The sequence below is a fragment of the Saimiri boliviensis genome, chromosome 9 (genome assembly GCF_048565385.1).
Source record: "Saimiri boliviensis isolate mSaiBol1 chromosome 9, mSaiBol1.pri, whole genome shotgun sequence".
NCBI classification, from domain to species: Eukaryota; Metazoa; Chordata; class Mammalia; order Primates; family Cebidae; genus Saimiri; species Saimiri boliviensis.
In genome coordinates this window covers 28,427,786-28,446,981 of record NC_133457.1, presented here as the reverse complement: position 1 = coordinate 28,446,981, position 19,196 = coordinate 28,427,786, and the positions used below count along the sequence as shown (strand labels likewise).

Here is a 19,196-nt window from a genome sequence, read left to right as displayed (position 1 = left end):
AAATAAGTCCCTTGATTGCATTATGGAATAATAGATTTCTGGAAACCTTATTTCATGTCATGTCAGGTTCTCATGTAACTATTATTTTGTAGTGATTCTTTGTATATTGGGGAGGAGAGAGTGGTGGTTCAGTTCTTCATTCCAGGAAAAAATAAGGCTTGTGTTTTCTTTTCCTAAGACCATTTAGAGGAATTGTTTTCTCAAGCAATATATGTCATATTTTGAAAAATAAACAGTTTTGCAACTATGTGAATTTTAGGTCACCAAAAGTTTATATGTTTGCTTACTAATAAATTACACAAAAGTATGCTTCCGAGTTAAATAATTAGTATGTTTCCATTTAGAAACATTAGTATGTTTCCATGTGGAAGCCAATTATTGGCGGATACTGAACTCTTTTAAGTTTTCCTGGCTTTTTGTAGTTAGCAAATGAAAGCTGGGAATACCTCTCCAACTTTACCTACCTACTTTTTTTTAAAGAAGATAAAATTTTATTTGAAAAAATTTTTAAATTTTTGTCAGTACATAGTAGGTATATATATTTATGGAGTACATGAGATATTATGAAACAGGCATTCAATGCATAATAGTTCACATCATGGTAAATGGGGTACCTAACCCCTCAAGAATTTATCCTTTATATTACCATCCAATTATATTCTTTTAGTTATTTTAAAATGTATAGTGTTGACTGTTGCAACCCCGTTGTGCTATCAGTAGTAGGTCTTATTCATTATTCTTATTTTTTATTACCCATTAACCATCCCCACTTTCCCTCGACCCCTACCATCCTCCTCAGCCTCTGGTAATGATCCATTCTATCTCCATGAGTTGAATTGTTTTATTTTTTTAGCTTCTACAAGTAAATGAGAAGATGTGAAGTTTGTCTCTCTGTGTCTGGCTTATTTCACTTGACATATGACCTTGGTTCTATCCATGTTGTTGCAGATGACAGGATCTCATTCTTTTTTATGGCTGAATGGTTCTCCGTTGTGTATGTGTACCACATTTTCTCTGTCTGTTCCTCTGATGACACTTAGGTTGCTTCAAAAACTTGGCTGTTGTGAACAGTGCTGCAGCAAACATGGGAGTGTAGAAATCTCTTCTACATACTGATTTTCTTTCTTTTGGGTATATACCCAGCATTGGGATTGCTGGTACCGGAAGATCATATGGTACCTCTGTTTTTAGTTTTCTGAGGAACCTCCAAACTGTTCTCCACAGGGTTGTACTAATTTACATTACAACCAGCAGTATATGAGGGTTTTTCTCCACATCCTTACCAGCATTTGTTATTCCTTGTCTTTTGTTTAAAAGCCATTTTAATTGGGATGAGATGCTATCTCATTGTAGTTTTGATTTTCATTTCTCTGATGGTCTATGATGTTGAGCACCTTTTCATATTCATGTTTGTCATTTGTATGTCTTCTTTTGAAAAATGTCTACTCAGATCTTTAGCCCATTTTTAAATTGCATTGTTAGATTTTTTTTTTCCTGTGAAATTGTCCGAGTTCTTTATAGATTCTGGTTATTAATCTTTGTTACATTGACAGTTTACAGTTTTCTCCCATTCTGTGGGTTGTCTCTTCATTTTGTTGATTATTTTCTTTGCTGTGCAGAGCTTTTTAACTTGACATGATCCTATTTGTCCATGTTTCCTTTGGTTGCCTGTGTGTGTGTGGCGGGGTATTACATAAGAAAAATTTCCCCACACTGTTGTTCTGGAGAGTTTTGTGAATGTTTTCTTGCAGTAGTTTCATAGTTTGATGATTGAGATTTAAATCTTTAATCCATATATAATTTTTACTCATGGCAAGAGATAGGGGTTCACTTTTTTCTACATATGATATTCAGTTTTCTGTGCACCATTTATTAAAGAAGACTCTTTTCTGTAGTATATGTTCTTGGTACCTTTGTTAATGAATTCACTATAGGCATATGTATTTGTTGCAGGGTTCTCTATTCTGTTCCATTGGTCTGTGTGTGTGTGTTTTTTTTTTTTTGCTAGTAGATGGTGTTTTGGGTACTATAGCTCTCTCATAATTTGAAGTCAGGTAGTGTGACTCTTCTATTTTCATTCTTTTTGGCTATTCTGGGCCTTTTGTGGTTCTATATAAATTTTAGGATTTTTTTTTTTTTCTATTTCTGTGCAGAATGTTACTAGTATTTTGCTAGGGATTACATTGAATCTGTAGATTGATTTGAGTACTATGGGCATTTTAACAGTATTGATTCTTCCAATCCACTAACACAGAACATCTTTCCTTTTTTTTGTGTCTAATTGCCTTAATCATTGTTTTATACTTTTCATTGTAAAGGCCTTTCAGTTCCTTGGTTAACTTAATTCCTAAGTATTTAATTTTATTTGTGGCTATGATACATTGGATTACTTTTTAAATTTGTTTTTCTGATTGTTCACTGTTGGCATATAGAAATGCTGTTAATTTTGTATTCTGCAACTTTACTTAATTTATCAGTTCTCATAGTTTTCTTGTGGAGTCTTTAGGTTTCTCCAAATGTAAGATCATGTAATTTACAAACAAGGATAATTAGACTTCTTCCTTTCCAATTTGGATGCCCTTTCTTTCTTTCTCTTGTACAGTTGCTCCAGCTAGGACTTCTAGTACTGTGTTGAATAACAGTGGTGGCAGTGGGCATCCTTGTCATGTTCCAGATCTTAGAGGAAAGGCTTTGTTTTTCCCTGCTCAGCATGATACTAGCTGTGGGTCTGTTGTATATGGCGATTACTATATTGAGGTATATTCCTTCAATACCCAGTTTTTTGAGAGTTTTTGTCATGAAGGATGTTGAATTGTAGCAAATGGCTTTTTCAACATTGGCTAAAATGATCATATGCTTTTTGTCCTTCATTCTGTTGATAGGATGTATCACATTGATTGATTTGCATATGTTGAACCATCCTTGAATCCTGGGATAAATCTCCTTGGTTATGATGAATGAACTTTCTAAGGCATGGTTGAATTCGGTTTGTTAGTATGTTGTTGAGTATTTATTTATCAGAGATACTGGCCTGTAGTTTTCATTTTTCAATGTGTTGTTCTCTGGATTTGGTATCAGGGTAATACTGGCTTTGCAAAATGACTTTGGAATTATTCTCTCTTCCTCTGTTTTTCAGAATAGTTTGAGTAGGATTGGTATTGGTTCTTCAGATGTTTGGCAGAATTCAGCAGTGAAGCCATCGAATGTTGGGCTTTTCTTTACTGGGTGATGGTTTTATTACAGCTTTGATTTTGTTACTTATTATTGGCCTGTTCAAGTTTTAGATTTTTTCCTGGTTCAATCTTGATAGCTGTTATGTGTCTGGGAATTCATCCATTTCCTCTGGATTTTTCAGTTTATTGCCATACTGTGGCTCATTGTAGCCACTAGTAATCCTTTGAATTTCTGTGGTATTAGTTGTAATGTCTCCCTTTTCATCTCTGATTTTATTTATTTGGGTCTTCTTTCTTTTTTTCTAAGTTGGTTTAAAGTTGTGTCTATTTTGCTTATCTCTTTTTAAAAGTTGTGTCAATTTTGCTTATCTTTTTAAAAATACACATGCAGAATGTGTATTCTGCATGTTTTTGTTTCATTGATCTTTTGTATTTTCTTTGTCTCAATTTCATTTATCTCTGCTCTGATCTTTATTATTATTTCTTTTCCTCTACTAATTTTGGGTTTAGTTTGCTCTTTTCTGGTTGTTTAAGATGCATGTTATTTTTAAGTATTTGTTCTTTTTTGATGTAGACACTTATAGCTATAAAATTCCCTTTTAGTACTGATTTCGCTGTATCCCATAGGTTTCGGTATGCTGTGTTTCAGTTGTTTCAAGAAATTTTTCATTTTCTTTCTTAATTTTTTTATTTATCCACAATTCATTCAGAAGCCTGTTATTTAATTTCCATGTGTTTGTATGGTTTCAAAAATTTCTCTTGTTATTGGTTTCTAGTTTTATTTGATTGTTTAGAGAAGATGTTTCGTGTTAATTGAATGTTTTAAGACTTTTATTGTGACCTAACATATGGTCTGTCCTCGAGAATGATCCATGTACTGGGGAAAAGAATGTGTATTCTGCAGCTGTTTTATGAAATATTCTGTTTAGGTTCATTTGTTCTGTAGTGCAGATGTAGTCTGATGTTTCTTTGTTGATTTTTTTGTCTGAAAGGTCTGTCCAGTACTGAAAGTCAGGTGGTGAAGTCTCCAGCTTTTATAATCTTTTGGTCAGTCTCTCCATTTAGCTCTAACAATATTTGCTTTATGTTTCTGGGTGCACCAGCATTGGGTGCATATATATTTACAGTTATATCCTCTTACTGAATTGAATCCTTTATCATCATATAATGACCTTTATATCTCCTTATAATTTTTGTCTTGATATCTATTTTGTTTGATACAAGTATAATTACTCCTACCCTTTTTTTTTTTGGTTTCCATTTGCATGGAGTATCTTTTTCTGTCTCTTTATTTTGATTTCAGGTGTCTTTATAGGTGAAATGTGTTTCTTGTAGGCAACAGATTGTTCTTGGCTTTTAATCCGTTTTGCCACTCTTTGTCTTTTGATTAGATGGTTTAGTTCATTCACATTCAATGCTATTATTGATAAGGTCTTACCCCTGCCATTTTTTTTTTGTTTTCTGGTTATTTTGTGGTCTTCTCTTCCTTCATTCCTTCCTTTCTATTTTCCTTTTAGTGAAGGCAGTTTTCTCTGGTGGCATGTTTTAATTTCTTTTTATTTTTGGTGTGTACATTGTATGTTTTTTGTTTTGAGGTTATCATAAGGCTTCCAAGCACTATCTTATTACCTTTTATTTTAAACCGATGCCAGCTTATCACTGATCATATAAATAAACAAGCAAAATGAAAACCAATACAATCTCTATACTTCATCCCTCTCATTTTTTAATTTTTGTTGTTTCTCTTTGTCTTATTGTACTGTTTGTCTTGAGAAGTTGTTATAGTTACTATTTTTGATTGGTTCATTATTAGTCTTTCTACTTAAGAGTAGTTTACACATCGCAATTACAGTATTATAATATTTTACGTTTTTCTGTGCATTTACTATTACCACTGAGTTTTGCATTTTCAGAAGATGTTTTACTCATCAATGTCCTTTTCTTTCAGGTCGAAGAACTCTCCTTGTTATTTCTTCTAGGAAATGTCTGGTTGATGAAAACTTTCAGCTTTCATTTGTTTGGGAAGGTCTTTATTTCTCCTTCATGTTTGAAGGATTTTTTTGTTGGATATTCTAGGATAAAATTTTTTTCTTCCGGTATTTTAAATATGTCATACTACTCTCTCATGTCCTGTAAAGTTTCCACTGAAAAGTCTTGCAGACAAATTGAAGCTCCATTGTATGTTGTTTGTTTCTTTTCTCTTGCTGCTTTTAGGAACCTTTATCCTTGACCTTTGGGGGTTTGATTATTAAATGCCTCGACAAGTATTTTTTGGGTTAACTCTTGGTGTTCTATAACCTGCTTTTACTTAGATATTGATATCTTTCTCAGGATTTGGGAAGTTCTCTGTTACTATTGATTTGAATAAACTTTCTACCGCTCTCTTTTTTTTACCTCCTCTTTAATGCCAGTCACTCTTAGATTCACCCTTTTGAGACTATTTTCTAGATCTTGTAGGAGTGTTTAATTCTTATTTGTACTTTTGACTCCTCTGTGCATTTTCAGTACTCTGTTTTCAAGCTCACTAATTATTTCTTCCACTTGGTTCATTCTGCTATTAAGAGGCTGATGCATTCTTCAGTATGTCAATTGCATTTTTCAATTCTGGATTTCTGCTTTATTTTAAAAAATAATTTTTTTTTTTTTTTTTTTTTTTTTTTTTGTTAAATTTGTCTGATAGGATTCTGAATTCTTTCTCTGAGTTACCTTGAATTTCATTGTGTTTCCTCAACACAGTCATTTTGAATTCTCTGGCTGAAAAGTCACACATCTGTGTTTTTCCAGGATTGGTCCCTGGTGCCTTATATAATTCGTTTGGTGAGGTCATGTTTTTCTGGATGGTCTTGTTGCTTCTGCATGTTTGTTGGTGTCTAGTCATTGAAGAGTTAGGTATTTATTGTAGTCTTTTCAGTCTGGGCTTGTTTTTGTGCATCTTTCTTGGGAAGACTTTCTAAGTATTCAAAAGGACTTAGGCCCCAAGCTCACTAATGCTGTGGTTCTTTCAGTCTCATAGAGATACTGCAGCCTTGGCGGTGTTGACTGAGATCCAGAATTCTCTGGATTACCAGGCAGAGACTCTTGTTCTCTTTCCTTACTTTCTCCCAAACAAATATGTCTTTCTGTCTCTCTGTGCTGAGATGCCTGAAGCTGGGGGGTGGGATGATACCCCTGTTGCCACCACCTCTGGAATTGCACTGGATCAGACCTAAAGCCAGCACAGCAGTGGGTATGACCCAGGGCCTGCCCACTACCTGCCTACCACCTATGTTCATTTAAGGCCCTATGGCTCTACAATCAGCAGGTAGTGAAGCCAGCCAGATTTATGTCCTTCCCTTCAATGTGGCGAGTTCCCCAGGCCCCACATGGTTTAGAGATGCACTTTGGGGTCCAGGAATTAAGAGTCGAAAACCTTAGAAATCGACCTGGTGTTCTTTTCTGCTGTGGCTGAGCTGACACTGAAAGTACAAGACAAAGTCCTTCCCGCTCTTCTCTCTCCTTTCTTTCTTTTTTTTTTTTTTTTTTTTGAGACGGAGTTTCGCTCTTGTTACCCAGGCTGGAGTGCAATGGCGCGATCTCGGCTCACCGCAACCTCTGCCCCCTGGGTTCAGGCAATTCTCCTGCCTCAGCCTCCTTAGTAGCTAGGATTACAGGCACGCGCCACCATGCTCAGCTAATTTTTTGTATTTTTAGTAGGGGGTTTCACCATAATGACCAGGAATGGTCTCGATCTCTCGACCTCGTGATCCACCCGCCTCGGCCTCCCAAAGTGCTGGGATTACAGGCTTGAGCCACCGCGCCCGGCCTCTTCTCTCTCCTTTCTATAGGCAGAAGAGCCTCTCTCTCTGGTCACTGGCACGCAGGGAGTTCTGCTAGGCCACTGTTGATGTTCACTTAAAACCCAAGGGCTCTTCAGCCAGCCTGTGGTGATTGCTGCTGGGTCTGAGTTTCACTCTTCAGGGCAATTGGCTCCTCTCGGACAGGGCAGGTCTAGAAATGTGATCCAGAAACCTAGGCCTGGACTCAGAGACCTCAAGATCTAAACTGATACCTAAGATATTTAACACAAAATCCCTTTTTTCTTTTCCTTTTCCTTAGCAGGAATCTCTCACTGTAGCCACCACAGTGAGCTGGGAATTTGCTGGGTTTCACCTCAAGCCAGCATGTCTGAATCTCAACCAGCTTACTACCTGGGTATTGCTGTTGGTTATTCAGGCCTGAGTGTTCTTTAGTCAGCAGCGAATCCTGCCAGGATTGGGTCCTTTCCTTCAAGGCAGTGGGTTCCCTTTTGGCTCAGGGTGTATCTAGAAATGTTGTCCAGGAGGTAGGGCCTGGAATGGGGCCTCAGTACTCTGCCTGCTGCCTTATCCTACTGTGACTAAGCTGGTATACAAGGTATAAGACAAACATCTGTTACCTTCACTTGTTGCCTTCCTATCCTGAAGCAGAAGAGAGTCCCTTATCATTGCTATGAGCTCCATTGCCTGGGGTTTGGGGAGAAGTGACCCATCTATTGCCTTGGTTGCCTCGCCTAGTGGCTCAGCTGGTCATGTGCTGACTGAGTCCACTGACTCTAAGACTAAGACTTGCCCAGGAATTGCAGTCCTTGTGTCCTAGACTGCCTTTCAAGTTCACCTGGGACCCTAGAGCACTTCAGCCTTTGGTGGCAAGGCTTGTTTGATTTCTAATCTCTTGGATGGGCGATTCTCTTCTGATTAGGTCATGTCCAAATGCTCCCGTTTGTGGGTGACTGCTAGCTGAGTCCAGCACATTTTTGCTACCCACTGTGATTGGTCAGCACTGCAGAGTCCCCTAGTCCCTGTGCTCTCCCCACCCAAGTACACACATTGTTTGTCCGTGCCACACAGATGCTATTGCAGGATGGGGGAGAGGTGGCATCAGCAATTGAAGATGGTCTTTCCTGCCCTCTTTATTGCCTCTTTAATTGTACTATGATTGCTCACTTGATTTTTACTTCTTTGGCGGTGTCTTTTTGTGTGTAGTTGGTAAAATTGCTATTCCTGCAGAGGGAACGTTCTTATCAATGGAGGCTTTGATTTGGCCATCTTGCTTTGCCTCCCCTCTTATCTTTTTTTCCTGCTAAGATAAAATAAACCAGTCCTCAAACTTTCAGCATAGTAAACATTCTGTAATGCAGATAGAGATTTTATCTACAATCCTACTATCCTGAAGTGATCATAATCAACATTTTGGGTTTGAATTACTGTTCTTTTTAGTATGTTATTTAATCTTACCTGTTTCCTTACTTGTAGAACCAGGATAAACAGTGGTGTACTTCATTAACCTAACAACTCTGTGAAATAAATAAGTTGATGTAAAGTGTTTAAAATAGTACTAGTTATATAGTAAGTGTTGGCTATTAAGAAATCTTTCACATGTATTTCACAGCTTTGTATACTTGTAGGCAGTGTTTTAGTGGAATATTTTTATGATAGGTGGTTCCGATTACATTTCTTGCCAGACAGCTTGGCAACCCAAAGAACTGATTCTTTTAGAAACGTGAACTTCACATGTACAAAATACAGCTGATTGCATTATCTTTCTCTGTGACAGTTCAAACAGTAATAAGTAACCTCTTGACTCCATTAATTCTTTCTTGCATGCTTATTATTTTTTTCTTGACTCACCTCACTTTTATTTGAATCACAGGAGATGTATTTAAAGTATTTATTCTTGTAACTTGGCCCAGTTTAATTCTTTTTAAGAAATAGGATCAACAATCTTTGTTTAGTATAGGTAGGGAGAGGAGTGTCAACATGGAAAAAGTCAAATCTTGCCTGATTTTGAAGAAGCAAGTAGATTTGTACACAATTCAGATCCAGTTATCCTAATTATTTTGACCTTTAAAAAAACCAAACAACAACAGACCACACAGCTTTCACAAAAGTATGAAAGCAAGAGTCTTTTAAAACTTGAGTAACCCAAGGGCTAATGGATTTTTTAAATATATATATATATATATAAATTATGGTTTTAGGAAACTAGCTTGATGTTAGAAAAGTGTAGAAGAAACTGATACTTTTGGAAAGAGCAAAACAATAAATGTACTCTTCATGGAATCAGAGTTATGTGGAAGCTTTTAAAATATTTTTATAAGTGAAGTAGAGTAAATATGCCTGATTGGTGGTTGATAGTAAGTGTAAGTGTTCTTAAAGACTATCAACAGTAAGTTACAGAAGGAACTCACAAAACAGAGTTGGAAGAATGGGGGGTTGAGGTAAGACCTTCTCTTAGGCTCACCCAACTTAATCTGTTGTCTCCGAATGTGCTTTAGGAGGTACTTTTCCTTCTCTTTTAGGAGAGGTGAAGTGTGTTACATACCTGTTCTCTCACTCTGATTCTCTTATTTTCTCTTAGTCCTTTACTGGTTACATGGACATACTGTATAACTGAGGCCCAAGCAGCCTCTCGCTGTCCCAGTATCCATTAATAAAAGGTGCAGTCATATATTCCTCCTTCAGTGGACCCAAAGTACAGTGTATGCACTATCAGTTACTACCAAGAAGGTTATTGTGTTTATTCTTTAAAGATGCCCTAGACGAAGACTGTTACCTTAAAGCTCAAAAAGTGCTGGACTCTAAAGAGGCTGGAAACAAAATGGAAATCCTTTTCTTTCCTAAATTTACATGAAATCATGACATCCCATGTGTTACCAACCCGGAAGAAACTTCTAAGTGGGAGAACTTCCCAGGAGGATGATTTTAAGAGGCCACAACACACTTTTTAAAGACAAATTCAAATCCCATGTTTATAAAGACTTCTTTCCGTTTTAACTGATGGCTGTCACTCCACTTTTCATATAGCTGCTTCATGTTGTACATGTAGGAACTCAAGTACATGGTAGGAACTCAGTAATGCGTTGGTCCTTAAAGAAGCAGCGTTGAAGAGATTCAATGGCTTCAGTCTGGAAGAGTGAGTACAGGGAGTCAGGGTAGCATTAGTGGCTTGTTTACAGGATTTAGTGTCAAAATGAGTTTCTTCTTTGTAAAATGGAGAAGAAGATAACGTCTTGCTACCTAAGTAGTATAGGTTGAAATTACAGATAGATTTAAGAACAGGTCAGTTAAATTTATGGATGAGAGATTAAATTCAGTTCAAACAATAGATAGGTGCCTGGTACTGTTTTGGACACCATGGGATGTATCAATACCCTATGAGTAAGAAAGCCTTTTGGCTTTATTGTAAGGCCTTTGGGTATATGCAATCTTGTGCCACGTAACATTTCAGTCAGTGGTGGATGGATGGCATGTATGATGGTTGTCCCATAAGATTGTAATTGAGCTGAAAAATTCCTCTCATCTAGTGATGTTGAAGCCATTGTTCATTGTAGTGCAACAAATTACCTCTTTTTGTTTACATACACAAATACTTACCATTGTGTTACAGTTGCCTACAGTAGTCAGTTCAGTAAATGTAACACGTTTGTAGCCTAGGCACAGTAGGCAACATCATATAGCCTAGGTGTGTGGTAGGCTGTCCCTATAATGTCAGTACATTTCGTGATGTTCATATAATGTTGAAATCACCTGATGACATGTTTCTCTAAACGTATCCATCCCCATCATTAAGCGAGGCATGACTGCAGTGTATCTTCAAATGGCTCCCAGCAGAATTTTGGTGAAGTGCTTCTGAGCTCACAGATTTTTTGATTTAGTGTATATATGAGCTTCCTGTGACTTTGTTGTTGTTGTTAAGGTTCACATAAGTAAAATGAGTCTAGAAATCTAGAGATGTTGATAACTATCTCAGATAATACTAAGCTCTTCGTGAACTTTTCTGGGCACTTTTACTTGTCTGGATCCTTTAACATACCATTCAGGGCAGTACAGAATGAACTAGTAACGTTGATACTTGAAGGCATACAGCTGACTCAGACCTTTTTAAAAGAGGTCAGAGTGTAGTGTAAACCTCAGTAAGGAAGTGGTTCCTATCAGAATGGAAACATTCATTTTTTATGTCTGTCTCTGCCTCTCTTGCGTAACAAGAACTTGAGATCTAATGAGCTACATTGTTATTTTAATCTTATTAGTATTCACTGTAATTCCATTAATTACTTCGAAGTAGGAAACTTTCTCCATTTTTTGGAAACATACCTTTGTTAATTATGAACTACTTATGTAGTTATTTCTTTCTACAGTGTTTGCTGGGCTCTTTATGCCTTTGTTTTTACCCACTGAGGCAATATTAGATTTTGCAAGATTTGTTAGAAGTCATGTTAAATATTAAGCTAAATGGTTTGTTGTTTTTTGGTGGATAAACCACCTACCTTGTCAGATTCTGTTGCTTTTGCTTTGTGCTTAGGGTGAATAATTTGTAAGGAGATTTGGTTCTTAGCATTTGTAACTTCTTATTTAGAAAATAAATTGATTTAAAGTGTTAGAGATCTCATACAGAGGGGTGTGTGTGTGTGTGTGTGAGTGATTTCTAAAGCAAAACTTACATTTTTGTTGCCTCAAGGGAGGACTTTATTGCATAATATATGTTCATAAGATTTGTGTAGAAATATTCTGCTTGGTAAAAATCTATATAGGTTATATTGTTTCTAATATAATATTGTCCCTAATAAAAAATAAATACAATTGAATTTTATTGAGTTAACTAGCTCAATCCTTAAGGACTGAAAAAATCAGAATTTAACTAGGTTTTTTTTTAAGCCTGGCAGTTAACTCTTTATAAATGGAATTATTTTTATGAAATTCTTTGCCTTTAGTTCGGTGAAAACTGAATTAATGTGTGTAGTAAGGACGTTAATCTTTTGAAATTATAAATCTTACATATTTGATATAAAAATTAAAAGCATTTGGGTTGGCTTTAATTTTTTTTATAAAAAATTAAGGACTTAAAATTTTTCATGGTTTTCATTGAAAATGTTTGAAACCCTGTCTAATTGAAGAATTATGGTAATGTACAATTATTAACAAGGATGTTTGTTGATTAAATGTTTAATGTATTCATGTGATTGCCACAGAATGGAATCTCAGAAATGTGCTTTCCCAATAAAGTTGATATTCATAATGATTTTAAATTTTTATTGCAGCTAGAACGAGTAAATCTATCTGCAGCTCAGACACTGAGAGCCGCTTTCATTAAGGTGAGGTGCAAATAATTTATTATGATTAAAGTGTGCAGTATTTGTAAATATAAGTACATGTGATGGTTGCCAGTTTATTTTCTTTTAGTGAAACCCTTTTTAGCCATCTTATGCCTGTTTTACTATATTCAATAAAGCTTAAAACACTTCCAGAAGATAAACTAGAACAAATGCTGTTATCATTAGCATTTATTTCATCTTTTCATCACTTTGTGCCTTTGAAACTGACTTTTTCAGAGTGTTCTCTTTAACTGTACATTATATTTTTGAGGGTTTTTTTTTTTTTTTTTTTTTTTTTACCTTTTGAAAACTTACATGGCTGGGCATGGTGGCTCATGCCTGTCATCTCAACACTTTGAGAGGTTGAGGCCTGGAGCTCAAGACCAGCCTGGGCAGTAGAGCGAAACCCCATATCTACAGAAAATGAAAATGTTAGCCAGGCATGGTGATGTGTGCCTGTTGTTCATGCTACTGAGGAGGCTGAGGCAGGAGAATTGCTAGAGCCCAGGAGTTTGAGGCTACAGTGAGCCATGATTGTGCCACTGTGATCCAGCCTGGGTGACAGAGCAAGAGCCTGTCTCAAAATAAAGTAAAAATTTAAAGTATTTGTAAAAGTTTAAAAGTATTTTAAAAAGTATTTGTAAAAGTTTAACTTGAGAAGTTATTCTATTGTTTAATTATAGAACATGAGTCTAACATATTTTTCAACAGGAAAATAATGCCTTCAAATATAGTGAATTAAATGTACTTTAAGGATATACAGTTAAGTCACTCAAAATTTTTTCATTGTCTTTAGACCTAAGCTGTTCAGTGGATCATCACTAGCCACATGTTGCTTTTGAGCATTTCAAATAAGACTAGTTCATATCGAGATATGTTCCAAGTTAAAATATACGCCGATTTTGAAGACTTTAAGAAAAATGTAAACTAGCTCAGTAATCTAAGTATTTTATAATGATTACATGTTGAAATGATAATCTTTTGGATGTATGAGTAAAATAATTTTACCCGTGTCTTTCTCCTGTTTTTTTAATGTGGCCACTTAAAATTACATAGGTAGCTCATAGTTGTTGCTGATACTACATTTCTGTTGTACAGCCCTACTTTAGAGACTTACCGTACATGTTGAATGTATTCTTTAATGTAAAACTTTTATCTGGTCCTCCATCCCAAATATATATCATGGTGCCCAAAATGTTAATTTTCGTGTTCCTTCCTGTCAGCAGCTTAAATAACCTGTCTTTTAGGTAAAGTATTGTAATGTTTAAATGTGGAATACATTTATATTTTAATTGGAGTTGAAACTGTAAATCCATTAAGCTTGATTTCTTTCATGTTACAAAAGTTTGTTAATACCACCCTTTGCTGATAGCACAGGTAATGCCACTAGATATTTCATATTATCACAATAATCTATATTATATATGTTAGACTAGAGCTTTTTTGATTGAATATCTTATGATGCAAGGTGAGTATATATATTTAGTAGCTTCATTAAATTGCATCACCCCAAATCATTGGGTTAGTGAAGCAACCCCATAATCTTTTTTTTTTATTGTTGTTTTCTTCTTTGAGTGTCAGTTTGGTTTTGGAATGGCATATTTGATCATTAGGGAGGCATGATGCTATCTTAAGCATCTTTGTGGCCAAAAGAAGGAAAAGTAATCTGTACAGTATAGTGTTGCTTAGACAAAAGTCAAGTTTGCAGCTTTTCTAATACCAGGAACAGAGAGAAGACCCTGTCTGATGGAGTAAATAATATCTTCAATCACATTCATAAGATAAAATAAATTTTATGAGGGTTTTTCTTGTAACATTCTAACGTACAAGCTAATGATTTAATGCTTAAGCACAAATTATGTGGCTGTGATAGATATGGTTTGATCCATGGATAAAGTTTCTCTTCCATGGCTAGTATGTTATTTATTTTGGAAGAAAACAAATTAGCTAACTTTGCACTGATTTTTTTTTCCACTGATGTATTTTAAATGATCACATTTAATTTGTTAAATTTCAAATGAAATGGAAGGAAGACATGTTAAAAACAGATGTTTGTATTTTTTTAATTACAACTTTTGAAAAATTATGAAAGAAACCTTACCAGTCGTAAAATCTTTTATATTCATACTTCCAATTATTGGTCTACAACAACAATTTTTATTATACTTTTTGTCATTTGGAAGAAAAAGAGGATTAAAATAGTTTTTTCCCAAGATAATACTACTGAATATTTTAATATATATACAGTTGACCCTTGAACAATGTGGAGATTAGAGGTGCTGATCCCCTGCACAGTTGAAAATTTGAGTATAAGTTTTGACTTCAAAAAAACTTAACTACTAAAAGCCTACTATTGACTAGAACATCTTACTGGTAGCAGAAACAGTCAATTAACATGTATTTTGTGTATCTTATATATTACATACTGTGTTCTTTAAGTTAGAGAAAAGAAAATGTTATTAACAAAATCAGAAGAGAAAATATATTTATTACTCATTAAGTGGAAGTGGATCATCATAAAGGTCTGCATCCTTGTCGTCTTCACATTAAATAGGCTGAGGAGGAGGAAGGGAAGGGGTTGGTCTTGCTAGCTCAGGGATGGCAGAAGTAGAGGCGGTGGATGGGGAGGCAAGAGGCAGGCACACTTAGTATAACTTTAATTTCTGACTTACTTGCTTTGTCATTTCTCAGAAAATGTTTCCGTACAGTACCAGTCTTCCAACATGTTCTTTAGCTTCAGTGTTCGTGTCATAGAAGGGTCTGTCATAAAGCAACCTTGAATAAACAGAATTCTTCTGCTGGATTGTCTCATGTCCATTTGTTTTCTGGCACTCCTTTCTCATTGTCTGTTTACTCTTAAATTTCTCTTATATTCGTATCTTGAAACCCTTCATCCTCTACCATTTTTATGATATCTACAATCTCTTTCGTGATTTCCGTGGCACTGTTGTAAATCCTGTGGAGTCATGGACAACATGTGGACACAGTTTTCTCTAGCAGAAATTTATTGTTTTAGGCTCCAAGTGTTTTTCTATAGCAATAATATCATCAATGGTGTAATTCTTCCAGACTTACCTGGTATTTTTTCTACCAAGGATTGTTAACATCCCTTTCCATAGAGACTTTATGGTTCCTTGTATAATGAGCCTTAAAAGTTCTTATAATCCCCATATGTAGAGGCTGATTTAGAGGTATGGTGTTTTGGGACAAGAAGGCCACTTTGACACCTTCTGTATCTCATTGGGGTTCTGGGAGGCAAGGGACATTATCCAATATCAGATGAATTTTTAAAAATAATAATAAAAGAGCCAGGCGCGGTGGCTCAAGCCTGTAATCCCAGCACTTTGGGAGGCCGAGGCGGGTGGATCACGAGGTCGAGAGATCGAGACCATCCTGGTCAACATTGTGAAACCCCGTCTCTACTAAAAATACAAAAAATTAGCTGGGCATGGTGGCGTGTGCCTATAATCCCAGCTACTCAGGAGGCTGAGGCAGGAGAATTGCCTGAACCCAGGAGGCGGAGGTTGCGGTGAGCCGAGATCGCGCCATTGCACTCCAGCCTGGGTAACAAGAGTGAAACTCCGTCTCAAAAAAAAAAAAAAAAAAAAAAAAAAAAAAAAAAAAAAAAAAAATAATAATAATAATAAAAGAAAGGCTAGTTGCAGAGGCTTGTAATCCTAGCACTTTGGGAGGCCAAAGTGTGAGACTAGAGACCAGAAGTTCAAGACCAGCCTAGGCAACATAGCAAGACCTTGTATCTAATTGCATGTGTGTGTGTGTAGATATCTGATATCTATATATACATCTGATATCTCTAAATATATATCTGATATCTATATAGGTCTATATATCTATAGATCTATATATATAGATCTATAGATATATAGGTATTTCTATAGATTCATACATACAGTCAGAAGAACTTTAAAAGACCATCCCTTATTGCCAAGGTGCTTTCTAACTTCAGGAACAAAGCATTGATGGCACCAGTCTAGAACAAGGGTTCTCTTTGTCTAGGTTGTCTTGTATGACCACAAGACTGGCAGCTGGTATTTTTCTTTTCCTTTCAAGGCTCCGGGGTTTAACAGAATTGTATTACCTGATTATATACCCTTACTGCCTTAAATTCTGAAACTCACTTATCTGCCTTACTAATATTCTTTGTGGCTCTTTTTTTCTTCAGAATAGGACACTTTGATCTGTATTAAAAAAACCTTTTCAGGCAGAATAATTTTTCATCAGAGATTTTCATAATGGTGTGTGGGGACTTACTCACTGCTGCTTGTCAGAATCTGCTTCTCCTGTTACTCCTGTTACCTCGACATTTTAAAAATGAAACCTCTTTCTAAAGTTATCAAACTATCCTTGGCTGGCAGTAAATTCTCAGCTTTAGACTTTTCCTTTTGCTTTATCATAGGATGACTTTGCCTTTTCTTGAATCATATTAGGTTCTGTAGGTATGCCTTTCTTACAGATATCCTGCACACACTTAAAAGCTGCATTTTCAACAAGAGGCAAAAAGGTATTTCACAAAACATGCAACGTTTTCCTACCTGTTGATGTAGTTGCAGCAATTGCTTCGTTTCATGAATTTCCTTTTTTCTTCCTCCTTACAATGATCTTTAGGCTGGATTCAGGCAATTCAGTATCACTCAATTCACCTTCTTGTCATGTCACGTCTTTGCTGCTTGAGCACACTTCCAGCATCACTAGTGGCACTTTGTTGGGTCTCATGGTGTTATTCCAGGTTTAAATCATTGCACTAAACATCAGGAAAAAAAAAAAAGTGAGACCTAGGAGGTATTACTTTGTATTGGGATGTGCAGTTTGCTGGAGAGATGAACTGCTCACATGGAGATTATTAGAGTCACACAGTGTTTTAATCATATACTTACTAATACTTGAACTCACTGCAACAGCAATAGGAGGTGGCTTCAAAATTATTACATATACATATGTATTAATTGTGCAGTTATGATTTAATATTGTGTCTGTACATTTGTTTATATTTCTGTTAACTGCAAATAGCACCATGTACGGTCTGTGTTTGTGTGTGTTTTGATTAAGTTTTAACTTTTTAATAATTTGTGTATATTTTATGATAGATACTAAAATAGACTAGTAGATACCTATATTTTATGCATTCATAACGTATGTTTTTATTATTATTTTCACTATAGGCCAGTTTATAAATTTTCTCAAATTGTCACTGATCTCCAAAAAATTGTCCTATGTATTTATTGAAAAGTAATTGCATGTAAGTTACTTTTTTTTTTTAACCTGAGCAGTTAAAACCACTTCTTCAAGGGTTAGCTGTATTCTACTTGATTCTCTCTCTCCCTTATTTCTTTATGAGCTTCCAACAGGTTGTCCATCTTCCAAATTGAGAATCACTGATCCACAAGAGTGTATGTTGCTGCCCTTCAGGTTATTTTTCTCCTACAGCTGGGTTCTTTACAAAGATTAAACACCCTATCAGGTGTATTCTGAAGGAAAATCTAGAGGTGTAGATTGTTTAGACATAGATTGTCAAGTTGTATTCTGAACGAAAATCTAGAGGTGTAGATTGTCTCTTTAAGAACATATCTGTTCGTTTTGTTTGCTGGAGAGATGAACTGCTCACGTGGAGATGATTAAAAATCATTAAAAATTCAAGCTATTAAAATAAGAATTAGCTTAACCCGGTCTTTAGCCATCAGGTCCTAAGACTACTCCTTCCAGGAGGTACCTGGTGACCTGTAGCAAATTCAGAGGGATACCACGAAGTATTTTAAAATTTTGCAGGTGTACAGTGATACTCAACATCTGTTTGACACTGTGTGGACTCCTAGCTTGAGATAGATTGCAGTTTGGCATATTAGATTGTTCTACACTGCTTTCAATGGTGGTAGGTCATTGAGAAGCTGGATTTCTTGTCCTGTGCTATTATCTAACAAAAGTACCAGAAAAAAAATATGTGTGCAAGAGGAAATGAGAGTGGCAAGTTCCAATCTAAGTCCAGTGTCTGAGAAATTGTGAAGTGCCCAGTAGGCACACACATCTCAGTAATAAGTGACCGTGGTTATTTAAGAATGAAGTAAAACATTTTTCTTTCAATTTATGTGTATTTTTTTTTTAAAGGCTAAGTAGTTAGAATGTAGTACTTAATAAGTTGTTTGGACCTAATTGTTTAATAAACAGCACTGTGAGGTATATCTCTTGGCACTAAGGGCACTAAAAACTGAGAAAGTTAAGGACATCTGTGAGACTTTCGTAATGATCTAGCTTTAGCATTTTGGAGTCCCAGACTGAATTGGTATTGAAAACTTTATTCTAAGACTTTTAGCACTTAAACCTTTCAGTACTTTATTATAACTTAATCAGAGAGATGTTTTTCTTTTGTCATTCCCTACAAGCACATAGAGAATGTTCCCCACCTACGCAAGATAATTCATTATGTAGGTAGATTTATTGCTTTTTAGAGAAGATAAAGTATTGTTAGCAAATGCTACATTATATGTAATTTCGTGGCAGTTTACCACATAAATGCTATAACACATCTTAAGCTATATTTGGACATCTTTTAAAGGAAACTCCTTTTAAAAAAGTTTGTTTGTTTAAAATGAGTTCTTATTCTTAATCACAGGCTGGAGTGCAGTGGCATGATCACAGCTCACTGCAGCCTTGAACTCCTGGTCTCAAGCAGTCCTCCCACCTCAACCATTCAAGTAGCTGGGACCACAGCCACACCCCACCATGCCTGGCTAAAAAATGGATTCTTTCTTAAATATATATCAATGGAGGGAAAAGTCAACATCGTTTATAAAAGAAACAGGATTCAGTCAGACACGGTTGATTGTCATTAATCATCTATCAAAATTATTTTCCCTGAATAGTATTTGACAGCATTTAAAATGATCCCAGGATTGAGATAA

The 19,196-nt window shown here is 35.7% G+C and overlaps 1 protein-coding gene across 5 annotated transcripts in view; it reads left to right on the top strand.

Annotated features, from left to right (window-relative positions):
* PDCD10 (programmed cell death 10) overlaps positions 1-19,196 on the top strand; it is a 59,428-nt gene that overhangs the window by 19,811 nt on the left and 20,421 nt on the right. For all 5 annotated transcript variants that reach the window (XM_039480335.2, XM_010335697.2, XM_074405620.1 and 2 more), the window contains one exon: positions 12,229-12,282. In XM_039480335.2, coding sequence (XP_039336269.1) covers positions 12,229-12,282 — 54 coding nt within the window. The remainder of the gene's footprint in view (positions 1-12,228; positions 12,283-19,196) is intronic.